This window comes from Culex pipiens, chromosome 1, assembly GCF_016801865.2.
Source record: "Culex pipiens pallens isolate TS chromosome 1, TS_CPP_V2, whole genome shotgun sequence".
NCBI lineage: Eukaryota > Metazoa > Arthropoda > Insecta > Diptera > Culicidae > Culex > Culex pipiens.
The window spans coordinates 113,109,243-113,131,990 of NC_068937.1; the positions used below are offsets into that span (position 1 = coordinate 113,109,243).

A 22,748-nucleotide genomic window follows, 5' to 3' on the forward strand; every position below is an offset into this window, starting at 1 on the left:
TTACATATTTTTGCCTTCCTCACTGAGTTAAGGCTATAATCCTGCTCTAAAAATGAACTTATATTTTTTTGAACTTATTTTTTTTTCAAAGCTTATCATGCCCATAAAATGGGTGACCTTAAATAATACTTTTTGCAATTCCGTCGTGAAACTACTTTCTTTTCCTGTCATTCTTGAACGACGAAACAGCCTACTTTTCTGTACCAAAAATAACAGAATCGAATAGTAACCCTTTTCAAAACAAATGCTGAAAAGTTCTACTTTTCAGCACTGAAATGGATGCTGAAAAGTTGAACTTTTCAGCACTTGTTAGGAAAAGTTATACTTTTCAACATTTTTTGATTAGAACGATTCATTGACTCAATGCATGGACATTTGTCCTATAATTCTGTCCAAAGGGTGTTTTTCGGCATTGCAAAAAACGTTGTATGGAACTCGTTGCAAAACTTGATTTTTCATCACTCGTCGTATTTATCTAACTCGGACCGATCGAAGTAAACTGCGCGCGCAACCGGACGCGTTTTTTTCCTCTGTCACTTTTTGGTCCCTAGATTTCGTTTAAAAAAAGACAAATTTGTATCATTTGGAGACTTTGCTGTCCTTTTCGGTGAAGTGTTAACTGTGGGAGCAGTGGCAATTACGAAGTGGCCATCGAGGAAACGTTCCTGTTGTTCCAGCCCCGTGTACCAGAAATGTCCTTACTGAACCAACGTCATTCAAGTACTGCTGGATGTCTTCCTGATTGAGTGTGCTGAGTGATGGTCATCGTCTGCAAACTTCCAAGGTCAAGCTGGTTGCTGTCGTTCGTGTGGTGCAAGAATTCAGCTATCTGATCGCAAGTTCCATCAAGTTTGAGACGAACGCAAAATGCCCTAAACCACGGATTACTAATTTGGTGAGACCTTTCCTATTTGAATAACAACATATTCTTTCATCTACTCTAACATTCATACATTTCACTAAAGTCAACCTACGCCAACCTTATTATATACGCGGTAGGGTGTTCCCTCGGTCGTTCGCTGTGAGTTGTGGATTGCCTGCTTCTCTAATGAAGGTTCGACTGGGGGGGCATGCTTATTAATTTCTCGTCGCTCCATACCCTCAGTGACGTGATGGGGACAAGGGCGTCTATGCAAAGTGTCCCTACACCCGCTACAAATTTCCGGTGCTTGGGGAGGGATGAGGGAAACCATTTTGTTCTATGCGCCGGTATTTGTAGCATTAAAATTCGTGCAAAAAAACTTATGCACGTGGGTGTACAGATTACGGAGTAAAAGATGATCGAATTGTTCACCTAGCGCTCACATGTGTTTCAGGACCAAGTTGCCTGCGGGTATGGGGATCATACATACATACATACATACTCGTCGTATTTATCTAACTCGGTAAACCTCGTTAGATAAATGTACGACTCGTGCTGAAAAAATCCTCTTTTTGCAACTTGTTGCATAAACTACTATTTTTGCAATTCCGTCGTGAAACTATTTACTTTTCCTGTCATTCTTGAACGACGAAATAGCCTACTTTTCTGTACCAAAAATAACAGAATCGAATAGAAACACTTTTCAAAATAAATGCTGAAAAGTTATACTTTTCAGCACTCAAATGGGTGCTGAAAAGTTGAACTTTTCAGCACTTGTTTCGAAAAGTAACACTTTTCAATATTTTTTTGATTTAAACGGTTTATTGACAAAATACATGAAAATTTGACATAAAATTTCACTCAGTGTGTGCTTTTTGGAATTGCAAAAAATGTTGTATAGAACTCGTTGCAAAACTTGATTTTTTCAGCACTCTTTGTATTTGTACGACTCGTGCTGAAAAAATCCTCTTTTTGCAACTTTTAGCATAAACTACTATTAACAATCTTAAGGTATGGTTAAAAAAACAGACACGAAAGTTAAACGTAAATTTATCCACTGTTTTAAAGTAAAAACTACAACTCGTAAGCAGCAGTTCTCTTTAAAAACGGTTATTTCATGTCATCAAAACTCATTCATCGCACAATTTATTGCCACAATGATGGTAATTTCCGTTCACTCACATCACTTCGTCCCGCCCAAGTTGACAATCCAGCTAATGGGCACGTGCATTCACAAAAGCACTTTAATTGGCACACTTTCGTGGCAATCGTGTGCGCGTCGATTACACAACCTCTCATCGGGGCCGCCAAAATAGTCAAACTGTTTGCGTTTGATCCCTATTGGGAAGGGGCGGGTCACGGAAAGCGGAGGGCGTTCCGTTCCGGTACAACAACAATTCTCCCCCTCCCCTCCCCTCACCACCACTCAACGTTAGCGGGAGGTCCTTGTTCAAAGTTTCAATTTATGCCTATTTTGCATACATTAACATGGATGATTACATGTTTGGTACAAATTAACATGGAGAGGTTACGTCAATTTGAGGAATTTTGCTATTTGTACACCCTTTTTGCCTTCCTCACTTAGGTAAGGCTATAATCCTGCTCCAAAATTGAACTTTTTATTTTAAGCTCAAAAACCCACCTTGATGTATACATATCGACTCAGAATTGAAAACTGAACAAATGTCTGTGTGTATGTGTACCTTTGTGATTGTTTACATTGTGTCCACTTCTAAGCCAATACTTTTAGCTAATTACCGCTGCAAAAACCACAAAACCCGCCCAAATTTCGCACCAATCCGGCCATAATCGCCACCTGCATCATCGACACCTGTTATCCAGCAACCATCTAAAGGTAGGACAGGAAAATCGCCGTTGAAAATTTATCCGGCCCGATTGTGGAAGGTCGCAGGCTGCCCACCTGCGCTACCCACCTCGCCAATTCCCTCCTCCTTCCATGGTTCGTGTCCTTGCTGCAACCAAGACAACCTCCCAAACCGCCACGTCATCATAATTCAACCCGCCACACAAAATCAACAGCCTAGTTTACTTGATAACACCTGTACAATCATTGTAAACTCGCTGAAGGACCCAATAAACGAAACGTCGCCTGCTGTTGTTTTTATTTGCCGCTGCGCATCATCCGAATCCAGTACTGCCCCGTTCGACAACATCTGTCTCTTTCCACCAATCATCATCTTCGTGGTCCAGTCTACGCCTACGTGTTAGAAGAACAGAGACAGTTGCGATTGCGCTTTGTGTAAGTACGATTCGATAACAGTGTGGAACAGTTGTTGGAAACTGACACAGCACCCCACATCAACTTCGTTTCGTACAGCGCCATCTCCATTCTCACACCAGAAGCCTAATTTTGAGCCCTCGCGTGACCACTGCTGAGTTGTCCAAAATGGTTCAAGGCATTTGTGTGAAATGTGCAAACGAGGTCAAGAGCGAAGTAATCCGCTGTGGCGCGTTCTGCTCGGCGGAAGTTTGCCTGAGATGCTCGGGTATGTCCGCTGCAATGCTGTCCGCAATACGGGGAAGTGCAGGGTTGTTACGGACGGCGCGGTTCGCGCGGATGGCGCGTTTCGCGCGGATAGCGCGGATTTGGCGCGGATTTGCTGACTAGTTTTGCTTAGGCGCGGATTTCGCGCGGTTTACAATTTTGATAAATAAATAGATAAATAGATAGAATTACTTTCAAGTTATTGAGAAAAATATTATTAAGAACTACGAGAATTTGTTTTTTTTCATTGAGTGCAATTGATAGATTTTTTCTGAAATGGTTTGTTTGTATTTTCTTAATACGAACCGTCGAAACATTATGATTATCTTTTAAATGTATGGTTGAGAGTTTCTTTAATAAAATTATTATTACACTTAACTCATTTCTTAATATATCCGGCTTATTTATTTTTAATTTTATTGTGGATATATTCCATTTGCCTTTGAATTTTAGATAGGATCTACCCGAAGATATATTTTTCTTAATTTAAACATTCTTGGCGAAAAATAAAAAGATCAGAACATCAAAAAATTAATGCTCCATTATTCAAAATTCATGTTTTCAAAACTCGAACCTTTTTAATATTTTAATTTTTTTTAATCAAAATTTTTAAAATTCAGATTAAAAAAATTTCGAATTTTTGAAATCGTAATTTAAAAAATCCAGAATTTCTAAGTTCAGAATTTTAAAGATCTGAAATTCAAAACTCCGAAAAAAATCCAAATAAAAAAAATTAAAATTTAAAGAAAAATTCAAAATTAAAAAAAAAAACAAAATTAAAATAAATCAAAATTAAAAAACACTTACACTTTTGTTGATGTCTCTTGAGGTATTTTTTAAATGGACTTTTTTGCTTTCATTCCTTCAAACATAAAACAAGTTTAATTTTTTTTATCAAATACTTTCTGTATTAGTTTTTATCTTTGAAAATAACATTTCTTGAATGTTGGTCGCGATTTTTTATATGGCGTGGATTGGGGTTTCGGTCGGCGCGGATTTGGCGCGGATTTTTTTTCGACTTTCCCGTAACAACCCTGGAAGTGCCCACTGCATATGGATCTGCACCGCGTGCAAAGGCCTCGTCAACAAGGCTCGATTCTCGAATTCGTTGGTTTCTGTCGACACCGCCAACATGACTGTCACGGATTCCCTCAAAACGGAGATCAAAGACAGTATTCTGGCGGAAATAAGAACAGAAATACGGAAGGAAATCCGGGAAGGGTTCAAAACGTGCAAGGCAGCATCCTCGCAAGTCAGCTCATCCAAACGTGCGCGTGAAGATGAGAGTAACGACTCAAGCTATGCGAGCGCCCTGAAGAAAGCTGCCATCAACGTGCGTGGCACAGCACAGCAAGCAGAAAATGAGGCAGATTTGTTCCCGACAGACTCTACGTTCGCAGCCAGCGGTTCTCCCGTTTTTTGGTTGTACATGAGAGGTTTCCGTCCGAACATCACCCCTGAGAGGGTATCTGAATGGGTTCAGTCAAAGCTCGGAACCAGCGACATCAAAGTTCGAAAACTGGTACCCAAAGGCAGAGACGTGAGCGAACTCTCGTTTGTGTCTTTCAAAGTGGGTTTGCCGGTTGACCTGAAGGACGTAGCCCTCTGCAAAGACACTTGGCCTTCGCTGATTTTGTGCCGTGAGTTCGAGGACTATAACTCGCAGTCGGGGTTCGATCCGGACAGACCTCAGGCGCCAGCTACAGAGCAGTCCCAGATGATCGAAGAGCAGCAGCCGTTGGATCCCGTGCAGACCCAGACGCTGACGGTGCCTGTACAACAGACCGTTTCACCTGCCAACCAACCAACTCCGGCCGATGTCGCAATGGAGACTACCGAGTAGAAACTGCTGCCACATCCAACTCTCCACAAATTGCTGCTTCAACTCAACCAACTCATTCAGTGTTATTACCTCGACGCCAACGCCGACCGAATCGAAAGCTTGTCCCTTCCAGTCTCCTCGTTTATTACCAGAACGCAGGTGGTATTCGAACCAAAACTAACCAGTTTAACTCGGCCCTAGCCAGCAGCGATTACCATGTGATAGCGGTGTCTGAAACGTGGCTTCGTGATGGTATTCTGGATTCAGAGCTCTCATCCAACTATCAATTTTTTCGAAAAGATCGTAGTCCTGCTACGAGTGAACTGAGGCGAGGAGGTGGTTGCCTTGTTGCCGTGAAGAATGGACTCGACGCAACTCTTGTGAAACTCGCCGGCTATGATCATCTGGAGCAGACCATAATTCGTGTCAAAGTTCGGCGGCAAAATGTATTTTTGTGCTGAATCTACATAAGACCGAACAGCCCGAACGATATCTACCTTTCGCACTACGCAGCTGTCCGTGAAGTGTTATCGAAAGCTGGCGTAAACGACTTAGTGACTGTAGTTGGAGACTACAACTTGCCTGGTCTGCGCTGGACGTTTGACGACGACGTGAACGCATTCATTCCCAACAATGCCTCGACCGAAATTGAACTTGACCTTATGGAATCCTTACTGACGTCCGGAATGCAGCAGGTTTGTAATCTCTCCAATGCTAGAGGCAACATACTTGACCTAGCTTTCGTGAACGACGCAGATAGAGTTGACCTGATCGAACCTCCGTCGGCTATTCTCAAACCCGACCGACATCACAAACAGTTTGTACTGAAGGTTGACCTCCACCACAATCCCGACCAAGTTAGCCAACACTCTGCTGACGTTGCTGATTTTGACTTCAACCGATGTGACCATGTTGCTGTTACGGATGCATTGAATCAAATCGACTGGGACAACGTGCTGAACTCGGAAGACGCCAACACTCAAGCATCACAGTTCTACAGCGTAGTATTTGACGTGATTCAACAGCTCGTGCCGAGGAAACGGATAGCTAGAGATCGATCAATCAAACAACCATGGTGGAATGCTGAGTTACGGCATAAGCGGAACATTCTGCGCAAAGCAAGGAAACGACTGTTTCGGTCGAAATCACCGGAGGATAACGTTTGTGTCGAGCGACTGGAAACGGAGTACGAGCTGCTGAACGAAACACTGTACCGTGAGTACCTCGACAACATTCAAACCCGCTTAACGGATGACCCTTCGTCGTTTTGGAGTTACGTTAAGAGCAGGAAGCGAACTGATGGCATTCCTTCCGTGGTCGATTCGGGTGATCGTAGCTCAAACAGTCCTGAAGAAGCAGCTAATTTATTTGTCGACTTTTTCAAAGGCGTGTTCAACCATGGCTTGCACACCGCTCCAGCAGATTATCTCGACGAAATTCCCTCCCACAACATTGACATGCCATTTCCGGTTCTTTCTGAAGCAGAAGTTCTAGAAGCTTTGGCTGCAGTTGACTCTTCAAAAGGCCCTGGTCCTGATAAGCTGCCACCTTCTTTCATTAAAATGTGCGCTGGATCGTTGGCACACCCTGTAAGCTTAGTCTTCAACCGATCGCTTACAAATGGTCAGTTCCCAGATGTGTGGAAAGTTGCTGCCATTACGCCAATTCATAAATCTGGACGAAGGAAAGATGTTCAAAACTACAGACCGATCTCAATACTATCCTGCCTGCCAAAAGTTCTAGAACAACTGATTCACAAAAGAATGTACGCTGCCGCAGTCCCCATCATATCGGAGTTTCAGCATGGGTTCGTGAAGAAACGATCCACAGTCTCGAACTTGATGCTGTACGTTAGCTCGATAAATTCCAGCCTTGAGAAACGGTGCCAGGTTGATTCCGTGTACGTGGACTTTGCCAAAGCCTTTGATAAGGTGCCTCATAACTTGGCAATTGAAAAGCTGAGACGTATAGGATTCCCTCGCTGGCTCACGGTATGGCTCTCTTCCTATCTGACCGGCAGAACAGGGTTTGTTCGCATAGGAAGCTCACGATCGCTCCAGTTTGCCGTGACCTCCGGAGTGCCGCAGGGAAGCCACCTCGGCCCATTGATCTTTTTACTGTTCGTCAACGACATTTGCACTCACCTCAAATCCCAAAAGTTGCTGTATGCAGATGACCTCAAAGTGTTTCGTGTTGTTTCCTCTGCCATCGATTGCGTCGCCCTGCAGCAGGATATCTGCACTATTAACGAATGGTGTGTTAGGAACGGGATGAAGGTGAATGAAGAGAAATGCAACGTCATCAGCTTCTCTAAGAAACAGGACACGATTCACTACCGATATGAGATGAATTCACACTTGTTAACTCGTGTCGACTGCATCAAAGACCTCGGCGTAATGATGGACCACAAGCTCACCTTCGACAAGCATGTCGCTGTCACTTCCGCTAAGGCCTTTGCAACGCTGGGATTCCTTCGATGTAACACGGTGGACTTCGAGAACATTCGGGCACTTAAAACGCTGTACATCTCTCTGGTACGAAGTATTCTCGAGTATGCTGTGCAAGTCTGGGCACCGCATTACGCAGTTCTGTGTGACCGCTTGGAGAAAGTGCAGAAAAGCTTTACACTATACGCTCTACGTCGCCTGCCCTGGAGGAACCCTGCGTACCTAACAAGTTACGATGACCGCCGAAGATTACTACAATTAGAATCTCTAGAACATCGCCGGATTTTCCTGCAACGTCTGTTTGTGTTTGACGTTCTTACAAACCGAGTAGACTGCCCGGAGATCCGTCAGAAAATGAGCCTTCACGAGCCCCAACGTGCGCTGAGAACCTACCTGCCGTTTAGGATCGCTAGGCACACTACCGTTTACGGACAAAACCACCCGATCGATCGCTGCTGCCGTTATTTCAACCCAGTTTGGTGCTTTTTTAATTTCGACATGACAAAAGAACTATTTAAAACTAAAATTAGAAACGTGTTGTGAAGTACCTTTATATTTTTAATGTTTTATATCTGTTTATACGTTTAGTTTATAAGTATATACAGTTTGTGCGGCATAATGCCGAAGACGGTGACAAATAAATAAAAAAATGTGTGTGTGTATGTGTGTGTGTATGTGACCAATAATGTCACGCAGTTTTCTCAGCACTGGCTGAACCGATTTTGACCAAACCAGTCGCATTCGACTTGGTTTAGGGTCCCATACGGTGCTATTGAATTGTTTGAAGTTTCGATAAGTAGTTCAAAAGTTATGTATAAAAATGTGTTTTCGCATATTTTCAGAAGTTGAATAAATGGCAGTAAACTGAACCAAACATCATCATGCTATACATCGTTAGTTAGGTAATTGAAAGACCTTTTCAACGAGTCCAAAACATTGATAATCTGGCAACCCTGTCTCGAGTTATAACCACTTAAGTGATATTTATGTAATTTTTTGTAGCCGGATCTCACTTAAATGTATGTAAACAATGTCCGGATCCATCATCCAACCCATCGTTGGTAAGGAAATCAAAAGACCTTTCTAACGAGTCTACAACATTGATAATCTGGCAACCCTGTCTCGAGTTCTGACCACTTAAGTGATATTTATGCACTTTTTTGTAGCCGGATCTCACTTAAATGTATGTAAACAATGTCCGGATCCATCATCCGACCCATCGTTGGTTGGGTAATTGAAAGACTTTTTCAAAGAGTCTAAAATATTGAAGATCTGGCAACTTTGTCTCGAGTTCTGACCACTTAAGTGAGATTTATGCACTTTTTCGTAGCCGGATCTCACTTAAATGTATGTAAACAATGTCCGGATCCATCATCCGACCCATCGTTGGTTAGGTAGTCAAAAGACCTTTCCAACGAGCTTAAAACATTGATAATCTGGCAACCCTGTCTCGAGTTCTGACCACTTAAGTGATATTTATGCACTTTTTTTGTAGCCGGATCTCACTTAAATGTATGTGGACCATCATCCGACCCATCGTTGGTAAGGTAATTGAAAGGCCGAGTCTAAAACATTGAAGATCTGGCAACCCTATCTCGAGTTCTGACCACTTATGATGCAACTTATGAGCCCTTGAGTGATATGTTTGTTTTTTTTTTGTATTCCGGAACTTAACGAAATTAGACGAAATTTGTGTCCAAACCCATCATATCACATATCACCCATTGTTGGAAAAGAGTGAGGAAGGCACCAACCACATAGGTGGATTAAGTTAGTTTTTTACTAAACAAATGATTGAAACATGTTTTTTTGCAATTCCGTTGTATAACTAATTACTTTTGCTGTCATTCTCGCATGACGTCGCCATCTTTCTCTACTAAAAATAAAAGAATCAAAAAGTATTATTTTTCAATACAAGTGCTGAAAAGTTCTATTTTTCAGCACTGAACTAGAACGGGATTTTATCGGTTAATCAACTTATCACATAGACAATTGTATTAAAATGGTACTTGTTGCAAAACTTGATTTTTTCAGCACTCATCGTATTTATCCAACTCGGTAAACCCCGTTGGATACGACTCGTGCTAAAAAAATCTTCTTTTTTTTAACCTGTTGCAAAAAAAATACTATTATTAATATAAATATGAATAAATATTTAATGTCATTTCAAACTTAAAAAACAAAATCGAAAAAATGCCAACGTTTGCCCTGATACAACCAAGTAACCCCTTAATCAACGGCAGAATTGTTTTTGGTCAGTCCCATCAATCGAACGGAAACATTGTAAGCCCAAAAAGGCCAGTACCCGACCTTGTCAACAGAGAGCAGTGGGATAGCGGCTGGGTAAATTTCCAATAAACACACCGATTAGCAAGTTAATTAGATTTCTGTGTGCGTATGTGTATGTATGTATGTATGCATATATGTGGGTGTGTCCTTTGACGCAGGCAACGGCCTACCTACCTCGCTCGGGAATGGGCTCCTTCCGGCTACTCTCCAGCGGCGCCTGGGACACCTCCGAGTAGATGTTGCCCACCTCGGCCAAACATCGCAGGATTAGCTGGCCGGTGGAGTAATGGGACGGCAGGAGCTGCAGAGAGGAAGAAGTGACCTTATTTGTTTTAGGTAGATTGGAATTTAAAATGGATTGTGGATGAACACAGAACGTATTTAGTTTTCCATTTAAATTTGCTTGATTACTTTTGTAACTGTTTTGACGAGGTGGCAAAATGACATTTTAGATTTTTAAGGTATGTTTAATGTTTAATGTTGAATATTATGTTTAATGTTTAATGTTCAATGTTTAATGTTTAATGTTTAATGTTTAATGTTTAATGTTTAATGTTTAATGTTTAATGTTTAATGTTTAATGTTTAATGTTTAATGTTTAATGTTTAATGTTTAATGTTTAATGTTTAATGTTTAATGTTTAATGTTTAATGTTTAATGTTTAATGTTTAATGTTTAATGTTTAATGTTTAATGTTTAATGTTTAATGTTTAATGTTTAATGTTTAATGTTTAATGTTTAATGTTTAATGTTTAATGTTTAATGTTTAATGTTTAATGTTTAATGTTTAATGTTTAATGTTTAATGTTTAATGTTTAATGTTTAATGTTTAATGTTTAATGTTTAATGTTTAATGTTTAATGTTTAATGTTTAATGTTTAATGTTTAATGTTTAATGTTTAATGTTTAATGTTTAATGTTTAATGTTTAATGTTTAATGTTTAATGTTTAATGTTTAATGTTTAATGTTTAATGTTTAATGTTTAATGTTTAATGTTTAATGTCTAATGTTTAATGTTTAATGTTTAATGTTTAATGTTTAATGTTTAATGTTTAATGTTTAATGTTTAATGTTTAATGTTTAATGTTTAATGTTTAATGTTTAATGTTTAATGTTTAATGTTTAATGTTTAATGTTTAATGTTTAATGTTTAATGTTTAATGTTTAATGTTTAATGTTTAATGTTTAATGTTTAATGTTTAATGTTTAATGTTTAATGTTTAATGTTTAATGTTTAATGTTTAATGTTTAATGTTTAATGTTTAATGTTTAATGTTTAATGTTTAATGTTTAATGTTTAATGTTTAATGTTTAATGTTTAATGTTTAATGTTTAATGTTTAATGTTTAATGTTTAATGTTTAATGTTTAATGTTTAATGTTTAATGTTTAATGTTTAATGTTTAATGTTTAATGTTTAATGTTTAATGTTTAATGTTTAATGTTTAATGTTTAATGTTTAATGTTTAATGTTTAATGTTTAATGTTTAATGTTTAATGTTTAATGTTTAATGTTTAATGTTTAATGTTTAATGTTTAATGTTTAATGTTTAATGTTTAATGTTTAATGTTTAATGTTTAATGTTTAATGTTTAATGTTTAATGTTTAATGTTTAATGTTTAATGTTTAATGTTTAATGTTTAATGTTTAATGTTTAATGTTTAATGTTTAATGTTTAATGTTTAATGTTTAATGTTTAATGTTTAATGTTTAATGTTTAATGTTTAATGTTTAATGTTTAATGTTTAATGTTTAATGTTTAATGTTTAATGTTTAATGTTTAATGTTTAATGTTTAATGTTTAATGTTTAATGTTTAATGTTTAATGTTTAATGTTTAATGTTTAATGTTTAATGTTTAATGTTTAATGTTTAATGTTTAATGTTTAATGTTTAATGTTTAATGTTTAATGTTTAATGTTTAACATGTTCAACTAACCTGAATGTTCAGGTCTCGAGACGCCCAATGCAGATTGTCGTGCGTTGGATGTAACACAGTCGGTTCAGTTCCAACCTGCAATAACACAGAAAATATACGATTCTTATTATTATGACAACAAAGGTCAGTGAACCACACCGATGATCACAAAACCGGTTGAACAAATTCAAACAAAATCACAAAAAAAAAAGTTGCTGATACCTGAAGTTCAAATAAATAACTTTCAACAACTGTAACTTTTCGGTGGTTGTTTTTGTGCGCTGCAAGTTACGACCCCTTCCCATGATGACAGCTCAACGAGATCGTTTGCGAGGGTAGTAAAAAATTAATCAATTTGACAGCAAAACACAAAAAGTGCTGAGCAGTAGAGGCACTCGGCATTCGGATATAGTAGTGCCAACTCGGAAGTACATGATGATCTGTTCAACGGTGCAGAGCAACACCAACAAGGTCGTAAAGTGGTGCCCGATTTGTCGTTTCTTCCCGGTAGCACGGAGGGAAATAATTAAAAATATGAAAAATTTGTTAGATTTTAAAATAAAAAGAACCTTCATGACACCTAGCGAAGAATTTTCCACAGTGCAACAATTGGATTGCGCTCACTTTTTCCCTCCGTGGATATTTACAAGATGGCGCAGGAGAAATATAGTAAAAATTTATATCGATGATACAGTTTATTGTTCATAAAAAATAGACTGAGTCGTCGCGGCTTCACTCGGGAGGAAATTTTCAGAGGATGCAGCTGAAAATTGTGTCACTGTCGGGAAATGGCTTTGCGTAAAAGTACGGAACGATGATGCTCAAAAAAGTGTACAAAATTGCTGACCTCAAAAAACTGCTCAAATAATGTTAGGGAACATAATTTGGGTGTTATTTTTTTTGCTTGCCTTTAAAAGCGAATAAAAAGCCGAGATGATTATGAATTGCTTCCGTTTTGATTGAATTTACCGTGAAAAAATCTCGAAATAATTTCAAATTTTTGTCAAGAGAACAATCGATCATCTTCAAAAGTTCCCCTTTCTGAACCCATTCTGCACCCTTTTGCTTACCTTTGTGAGTAATTTTTCCACAGATTTCACATGTTCCAAAACTCCGAAGAAATAAATTTCATCCAAGTGTGGAATTGAAAAAGTTTTCCCCTCGCTTTTTTCACCCTCTCTGCTCTACACCATTTCCCGCAACTAGGAAAATATTTTAATAAATCATCAAAACCAAATGCAGGTGCGCAGTGGAATTCAATACATGATTTGGCAGCGTTTTTTATGCTGTGGCTGGAGTGTCCTGGAAACCGAAAAAATACATTAAAAGCATGTGCTACTCCGAGCAGGAGAAAACAGGTGAGGAAAATGTGGTTACAGGTTTAAAAAAGAAAATCCGAAGTTTTCAATATCGGTAATGGGGCTAACGTAGCGACGATTTTTTTTTCGTCGAGGGAATTATTGAGCTATTTGAACCTGGGATGGATTTGCTGTTTGCCGCAGGCGTTCAAGCTGGTTACTTGTTATCAAGTTTCAAGCTCAAATTTCAAAATTTGGAAGCAAAAAAGATTATTTTACCTCATCTCAGGTCTCAAAAACAAATTGCATTCATTTCCTTCACTTGCCAAATTCATTATTAGAATGCCCAATTACATTAACATGAATCAATTAGTAGACTCTGGTTGAAATGAGCTCTGTTAGACTAAAAAAAAATAATTTAAATTGGAATTAATAATTGCAGCTGCTTTTTTCACCCTGAGCTTGAAGCTCATCCAACCCATCCAAACATTTGTTTTACTAGTTCCACCTACTCAGCCTTAAATCAATGCTCTTCCACTAGTGATTAAATACTACAAAACAATATTCTTCACCGACCCGGAATCATAATCCGTCCCTCCCGAGAGCCGCATTCATTCGGAACGGATTGAACGCTTTTTTGAATCCTCGCTCATCCAAAATCCGGTTGAAATCCCCATCGAATAAGCTCGCCTGGCTAAAACCACTCATTTTTCAGGCTTCCCACCAGTTCTCACCTCGACGACCACGACTTTTCGCTCTTCAGCCCCTCCTTCCCCTCAGCTACAACCCATGAAACTAGCTGCTAAATTCGTGGTTTTCAAAACCTTCCCACGCCCTCCGACCAACCAACCCAGCTGCCGGCAAAAAAGTTTTTCCCCAATCTGATACAACTTTTCCGTGCATCGGCCAGCCGGACCGACCAGTTCAGAAGCCCAGGCTACATCAATCCCAAAACTGTGCACACTGGTCGAACTCGTTTTCCGCCGGAACTCCAGATATGTAGTGAAAATGTGCGGTTTTCTAGTTAATTTGAGGTTGAATATTACACTCGCTGAAGTTGTGGTTTTTTGGAGGGTCGAGCAGTGCCGTCCGCAACAGGGGGCATTTGCAGCTTGTTCCGGGTTTGGCGATACAGGTGAAGCGGGTTCAAATCCATCATTTTTTTTATATGAATTTTACAGTTTTTTTTTTTCAACTTTTAGTGGAACAACATTGGTACGCCACTGGCAAGATTCTAGAACTGTGCAGATCCATGAAAAATGGGCGTAACGAACCTCACTTGCCAACGGGTTTGCTTGCACGCTAGCCATAGTACTTGCAGTCAATTGGAGTTGTTCAAAGTTATGTATGAACAGTTCAACCAGGTTGAATTTTAAGTTGAAAACTTTGAAGAAAAAAAACAAAGTCCGATCCTGGGGGGGGGGCATTGGGGTTCTTCATCTTCATCGACGCGCGTTGGCTATAGCATCATTTCTATTTCCAACACACACACACACTTAGTACATCTGGAAGCGATTCGTTACGAGTTGTCTGGCACCGAACCTGACATATGTTGGTTCCCCTAGGTCGACCAGCTAGGAATCGAGTGGTGGAATTTGTTTTTGGTTGGCAACTTTTTCCAGTCCAGAGTCTGTAGTGGTTTTGTTACCAAGGTGGACCAGTGCAGTGGTTTTGTTACCAAGGAAAAGTAGAGAATGTCAGAACAATCGCTGTCAGTAGGGTGGTAACAGAGGTATATCAACGTTTTCACGTCTTCTAAACTGCAGTCCTTGCCGTTAATGGCCACCACTAGAACACACATACGTTGTAGCCACAATTAGAAAAAAGCAAGTGTGAGATATTTGTTGCATTTTCCAGGAAACACTATACTAATAAAACTTGAATAAATATTGTTTTATGTTTTTTTTTAAAGTAAATTGAGTAGCACAAAATCAATGCGCCAATCTCGAAAACAGTAATGCAAGTAGCAAATCGTGTAACACAGGAGTGCCCAAAGTTTCTGAGAGGCGGGCTAAACTTGAGATCACGTTGTTTTAGTCTATTAGACTTAAGGAGGTATTAGACTATGATAAACGAATCTATGACATTTCCCCGAAACCCATATTACCGAAGGGACATTTCTCCGAATGTCACTTCCCCGAAAAGACACTTCCCCTAATAGTCATTTCCCCGAATTCCATTTACCCGAATTTCCCATTTCCCCTAATCGTCCACATCCCCGAATGCCATTTTCCCGAATGGGCCACAATCCCGAATGCCACTTACCCGATTAGTCATATCCCTGAATAGTCTTTTCCCTGAATGCCATTTCCCTGAATGCCATTTCCCCGAACGCGGTCAAGCGGAAATGCCCGGTGCCCCGGAGCGCGCGGCATTTCCGCTTGACCGCGTTCGGGGAAATGGCATTTTAAAAGAAAAAAAAATGATGACAATTTTTATCACATCAAACAACATATTTAAAGGTTCGTATTGGCCTTGAATGATCAACTTTCTTTTTGGCTTCATTCAAAACAGAAGTAGCATTTTAGGGGGGATTCAATACAAATTCAAATACAATGAATATTGTTACAGACCTTTTTTTTTACATATATTCTCAAAACAAATACTTTTTTGTTATAGACATGATAATAATAATGCAATAGAAGTTTTGTTATTTTTTATGATTCAAAAAACATACCCTGCGATTTTCCTAGTACAGAACCCCGTACACACTGATCATTTTATCCACATTGCTGGTTTGGGATTTGGCGAAAAGTATAATCAACAAAAACTTTAAATAAAATTTGAACCAGCCTTTTGTACCTATTTGTCCGATTTTTGGGTTCTTTGACCAAAATCGAAAAAAGACAAATTTCCTTGCAAATTTCTCAAAAACAACAACTAATCATGCGGTTGAATACAAATGTTAATTGAACAAAAAAAAAAATCTGGTACAGTCCAGACTTGATTATCCGAAGGCTTCGGAAAAAATTTCACTTCAGATAATCGAAACTTCGGATAATCGAATCACGAAAAAAAAATAAATTGTTATGCCTATTTTTTATTGTCGAGCGTATGTCCCCTAAACTACGTTAAAGTGATTTAGAACTTTTAAATCCAAGGCCAATATGGCGGTGTTGAAATATAGAAAAAAAAAGCATTTTATTATTTAATAGGCAATCAACTATTCAAATTTGACTAAAATGGGGTTGCAGAACTCAAATTTGATGTTTAAAACAAGAAAAAGAAGAAAAAAAACGAAAACAAAAGTTTGTTTTTGATTCGATTATTCGAAGTCCCATACAAACCTTCGGATAATCGAACTTCGGAGAATCGAAACTTCGGATAATCGAGTCTGGACTGTAATTGGGTCCTAAAATTAAGCTTAAATTTGTTGTGGTTTGGTTGAGCGTTTTAGCAGAATGCATTACTATGAATACAAAGAGACGAGTTGTTCCTTTTAATTCCGCTATAATTTGTGATATTATTGTTCACAACGATAAGGCTTATATTTCTAAGTACAATGACCCTTTGAACGACCGCAAAGGATTTAAAATGGATTTTTAATTCAATTTTTTAAAAATCACTTCACGGCCCTTCTTGGGATAAAAGCTTCTACTTGACAGCTCGTTCCAAGGGGACCAAAGTTGATCCATCGAAAAAATGTTGTCTTGTCAATAACTTTTTATTTGCATAAAAATGAAAAAAAAAGTTATCAGAAATGGTTTTTAATTTTGTTTTTTACCGTTGTTCATAAAAATTGACAAAGAGCTTTACTACCCAATTTACAACATTTAATCAACAGCATACCCAAAAAGCTGTTTGTTCGGTAAAATTGAGAAAGAAAATAACTGTTAGTCATGGAAAAGGCTTTAGCGAAAATGATGATTAGGGGATATGAAAATTTAAATTTAAATAAACGACAATTGGCGTAAGTGTCACTTCGGGGAAATGGCATTCGGGAAAATGGCCGATTAGGGGAAATGATATTCGGGGAAATAACCGATTAGGGGAAATGATATTCGGGGAAATGGCATTCGGGGATGTAGCTGATTAGGGGAAGTGGTATTCGGGGATGTGGCCATTTAGGGGAAATGATTTTCGGGGAAATGTCATTCGGGGAAATGAGCTAGACCCCCATAAGAAGTGTTCTTAGTGAAGGGTTTCCCGTGGTCAGAATGAGTTATGAGACAATTTTTGATTCAGTGGGTAGCCCGAGGAACCTCGAATTGGGACCACCCTACTTTTATTGTTTGATTAATATTGACCTTTCAAATTAAAATAAAACTCTGTGAGGTAGATTTGCCGGATGCTGAGGTACCGCATACGAAACCTTTTTTTTACTCAAATAAAGCGCAAAACTGTATGAATAGAAATACCCCGACATGAACTGCGCGCCAACATTCACTTATAAAGCCGCTACTGCCGTTTTCTGAGGTTCCACCATCAGTCAGGGGAGAAGTTAAATATGAAATAAAAAAAAAATCGCATCCTTCTTCAACCTTTCCCGGTCACATTCCGACTCTGGTTCCGGCGGGAAAAAGACGGTTTGCCGGGTTCGGGATACAATTTGAGCCGGCAAAAATCGCTTCCAGCATCACCAACTTCTGGGTGCCGCCGGCTGAGCGTACTCTATTGAGCAAAAACTGACGTGAAAGAGTTTTCCACGCCATGCCACTCTGCCGGAAAAGATGCCGGCTCCGGAAGCCCAAAGGTTGGCAAGTTGGGCCACGCCACTGGCGCGCCATCAAGTTATGATGCAATTTAATCAAAGGTTTATCAAGCGAATGAAGCGGTGGCATCGTCTGTGCGGAGAAACGTCCAAAGGAAAATTTCATTTCACTGAAATGCTATTTTGCGGTTCACTTTCCGTTTGATGCGGCTTTGTTGGCGTGTGGCCCCGTCGAAGGTTCCTTCCGTTTGTGTGAAAATGTGATCATATTTCTTTCTAAACCTGTAATTTAATAACTCTTAACTCTTTTTTTAAAGGAAAATGTAAACAACTGAAGTCGAACTGCCAAACTGGTGTCATTCAACACAAAACATACGCTAACGTAAAACAAAAACAAACAAACTGTCACGTCACCACGTGTTTGGGGTGTTGTTTTTGTTGCACGTCACGCCCGCGTCGCTCGCACTTTGCACGCTGTCACGCTGACGAAGAAGAAGTGGCTGAGATTTCGTCTTTTGTTGTGTCACTTCCGGCTGCTGAATGCGGCACATCCGTGTGCTTCTTTCGGCTTCCACTATACTGGGTGGGTCGTAAATCCACCCAGTTCCGGTTTCGGGCAGAGAGAGATAGAGAGTGAGACCGGTTTGACGGAAATAAAATGAAGACGATAATCACATTTTAAATGTCGCACAGGGATGACACTGGTGCTATAAGAAAGGAGTACCCCTGTAGACGGCAGACTCAAAGTGTCAGAAGCTGCCTTCTGGACTTAATTCTGGCTTGCAGGGCGTAGGCTAATCCAAGTTGTCCTGGTGCTGCAAAAATCAACAGTCTACGATACTGGTGCCAGAGAGTCCGCGCTCTATTTTGAATACTCTTTGCTGGTGCTTCATTTCGACTTGATCGTGCTATCTTGTCGCACGTCGCTTTTTGACGTTCCGAGAAAAACGTGTTTTAATGTTTGACTTTGAATAATGTTGAGAATGTTCACAGAAAATGTTGGTCTGTTTCACTGAAAAAAAATGTTGATGGATTCAACTTCAACTTTACTTGACAACAGTTAAAAATAGAAAAAAAACGTAAAGAATAAAGATTTTGTTGAAAAATATCCCATGTTTTTCTAAAAATTTAAGAATAAATCAGTCTGATATTTGGCTCCATTAAAAAATGTATTTTCCCCGAAATTTTGCGGGGTGAATCGAAATGTTTCGTCTTTCGAAATACCTAGAATATTTCATTACAAAATAAATTTACTACCCAACAGTTCATTTTTTTTTGTAATCAATGATTTGATAGAGAACAGTTTGTAGCAGTTCCTTAAAAATGTAAAAGTTTAGGTTCAGCAGAGATATGCCCAACAGCAACTTTCTCCAAAAAATATGGATTACATTTACTTTAAAAAATTTCTTATCAATTGATTTACAGCCATTTTACTGAAGAAAAATTCAACACAATTTAAAAAAAATTAAAAAAAGTTAATCTACACAGTAAAAAAGTCGGTGATTTTGAAAGGTATTACAGCGGAAAACTGGTAAATTTACATATTTTAGAAAGCTACACCTCATTCTCGGATGTAATATTACCATGGTGGGGGCTCCCACTACCGGGATGCTACGGCTGTCATCTGCATACAATGTCACTGAAGCCTAAAAAGTACCAAAGTTTTGGTGTCTAGTGTCAAAATTATGGGGAGTAACATGACGAAAAAGGCGCAAAATCGAAAGGACGAAAATAATTTTTTTCTTTATTTTTGTTTTGTTAATTAAACGAAATTAAATGTGTACCATTATCCGGGGCAAATCGGGACACATGGGGTGAATTGGGAAGTGATTTCAGCAATGTTTTTGCTCAATATTTGGATATTTTTTATTGGTTTCAGTTAGAATAGACGTAAAACAACAAAATTAGTTTCTAAATTTGAACTGTTATGTCTAAAACAGCTGTTCATAGAAGGCTTTCAGGTCGAAAATTTACCACATTCAACCCACGGGGTACCATAAAAGTTGGTTTGTTTGACTCAAAAACATGCTTTCTTGTAAACGTAAATGTGGTGAAATGTACTATGCTTCCTCGAAACTGCATGGTGAACTCCACGACGTCCCTAACAATGGGCTATGCCCTGTTCGTGGACTTGCTCTTAAGGTTCCCCAATACATAACATGGTTGAGCTCACATATTGGTTTAACCACCTCAAATTGTAGATTAAAATTAAAATTATGATGATCTGAAAGTTCATTGGTCAAATTAGAATTTGCGAAGACATTTCAGAGGATTTTAAAAAGACACCTGCTGGGAAGCTTCGCCTGAGACCTGATGCTAGACATATATTGTTGTTGGCGCCATTTTTATTTTATTTTAATGAAAAGAATCATTCTGAGCAGCTACAGGATCTTTTCTCAGAAAAAAAAAAATTAATAAGATTTATTATATTTTGATTTGTGACCCTCTGAAATGTTGATCCCGAAACAGCGCCACCAAACATTTGGTGGCGGCTTCAGCAAGCTACGTCAGTATCACGGGCGTGGTTCTAACCGACATTTTTTTTAATGTGCTCCGCAAAATGTTGGGAAAAAGCCCTTCTTTCATGGTGCCAAATATCAGACTTGCAGACGAAGCACTCAACTCTACGTGAACCAGATTCTCAACACCATGGTTGGATAGTTGTTACGAAGGTTCTTCCCATCTCTCATTGAATGAATTCTTAAAGTCCCCCATTCTATTTTTAGCGAGAAATTGTAGATTCAACTTCAAATGCGCCTACGAGTTATGCAATCTTGTAATGTTCTAAAACACAACTTCAAACTTGCATATTCTCGTCCGATTCTTGTATTTAACTATAGCATTCTTAGTCCTCTCTCTCTTCAAGCTACAGTCCAAAACTTTCTCGTGGGAGCAGATGGGAATGGAACCCAAACCCATTCGCTTACAAAGCAAACATCTTAACAATTCAGCCTTGACTCCTCCTTAAAAAATGTGTAACGTACAGCAAAAAAAATCATGGTAATATTACATTTGGGAAGGAGTACATCTTTTAGGTCAGAAAAAGGGTGTTATTTTACCTCTGAAAATGTGTCATTTCACAACTTTTCTGGTGTAATGAAACTTTTTCAGTTGAGGTAAATTTACATCATAAAAGTGGATCCATTTAGATATAAATAGTTTTGTCCTAAGTATCTTTTTATATAATCAACACATTACGGGGAAACAGGGAGCAAATGTAAAAAAAAACAGCTATTGCTAAATTTAAAAAAATATTTTCCAAATAATTCCCAAATTATATAAAGGCTGTCAATCTAAACATCCCTATATCCAATTTATTTACTTTTTCGCAAGTTCATTTGAGATTTTTGTTTTAATGATGATAATTACATTTTTTTTCATTTTACTACAAATCGATAATTTCTCACCGATCCAAAATCCTCTATTGAATAAGTCTATGGTGTATAGGCACTATGCCGTGTGATTTCTCCATTTGGTTCCTATCCGAGAGTGAGAGGAAAGATTCTGGAGGGACGTTTTCACTGCAGGATCAGCAGCAGCTTCTCACACAAGTGGCAGCACTTTGTCAACCCAGGGTGAAGGATTTAAATTTATAGTTTAATGTGGTGGCATTAGTTCATGCCCTGTTTTGGATGCTGGATGATGGGCGAAGTGTTCTGTGTGCAGTAGGGTGACAGGAAGCAATGAAAATTTTAGAAAATCGTAGCTCGATTCTTTAGGTAGAAATAATTAACTGTGCCAATTTTAAGCCAAATTGGTAAAGGGTCTCTTTTATCGTTGAAGTTTCGGAATCGGAAAAATCGAAAAAATGTATGGAGAAAAGCAAAAGGTGGCGTTAGTTGTGTCGGAACTTTGTCTAGTGTAAAAATCTCATGTAAAATTTTGTGACATACAACTTTGTCGAAAACTGCAAAACGATCCGAGTTAACGCTGAGGAGTTATTAAAGATTTAAAGAAGACGTTTTTGTATGAAAAGATTTGTTTAACCAACTTCAACGATTAAAAGCGACTCTTAACCCTTAACCGATTTCACTCAAAATTTTCACTGTAATTTATTCTTGTTTAAGGTATCGAATCACCCTAGTGTGCAGGCATGTATTAATACTATAAGCTGAATTGGCTTTAAGGAGAAACGGAAAGCCTGTCTCGACTCGAGTTTGAGCAATTCCAGCTCAAATCAGGATTTTTTCTGGTACTTTTGTACCCGACCCTCTCCGATTCCAAAGAAACTTTGTAGACATATTATCCTAGGCCTACCATCCTGCATCAAAAATCATTTACTAAAACTGTTTTTTTGAAAAGTGGTCTAAACGTCAAAATTTTAAAAAGCCAATAGTGGGAATCGATTCCCCAGACAATTTTAAAATGAAAGTCTCCTTATTGACCATTGTCCTGAGTCCAATCCTTGGGAAGATACAGCTGTCTTAAAAAATAAAAATGATGAAACAACTGTTTTTGTAGGTGATTTTTGGCAATTTCTATATGACAGACTTGGATTTTTAGCCTCGTAAAAAATTTTCCCGAAAAGCTCGTCCAATTTCCCATAAGTTTGCCTTTTACAGCATTTCAATTGGATGTACGTTTAATTACATTGCTCATAACTGTAAATATAATATTTTTTTCAGTGTGGTAGAAACCTGGATAGTAAATAAGCTTACATAAATAATAAAACGAGTTAAATTGAAAAGTTGTAACAGGCAAACTTATAAGAATAAGACTTAGGACAATGGTCAATATGGAGACTTTCATGTAAAATTGTCTGGGAAATCGTTTCCCACTATCGGTTTTTGAAAATTTTGACGTTTAGTCCACTTAAAAAAAACAGTTTTAGTAAATGATTTTTGTATTTGTTTAGAAGAGACATACCATTCTGCATTTTTCGTGAGTCTTTTTGTAACATTTTAGACTGTTTCCTCAAAAAATTTGAGCGAGAAAAAATCGTGACATCACCTTGA

General features: G+C 38.4%; 1 protein-coding gene across 1 annotated transcript in view; it reads right to left on the reverse strand.

Moving 5' to 3' along the window:
- LOC120432499 (uncharacterized) overlaps positions 1-22,748 on the reverse strand; it is a 343,681-nt gene that overhangs the window by 81,047 nt on the left and 239,886 nt on the right. The window contains exons 6-7 of the mRNA XM_039597712.2: positions 11,866-11,940; positions 10,101-10,227 (exon numbers count right to left, since the gene is read on the reverse strand). Of these exons, the coding sequence (XP_039453646.1) occupies positions 10,101-10,227; positions 11,866-11,940 (202 nt within the window). The remainder of the gene's footprint in view (positions 1-10,100; positions 10,228-11,865; positions 11,941-22,748) is intronic.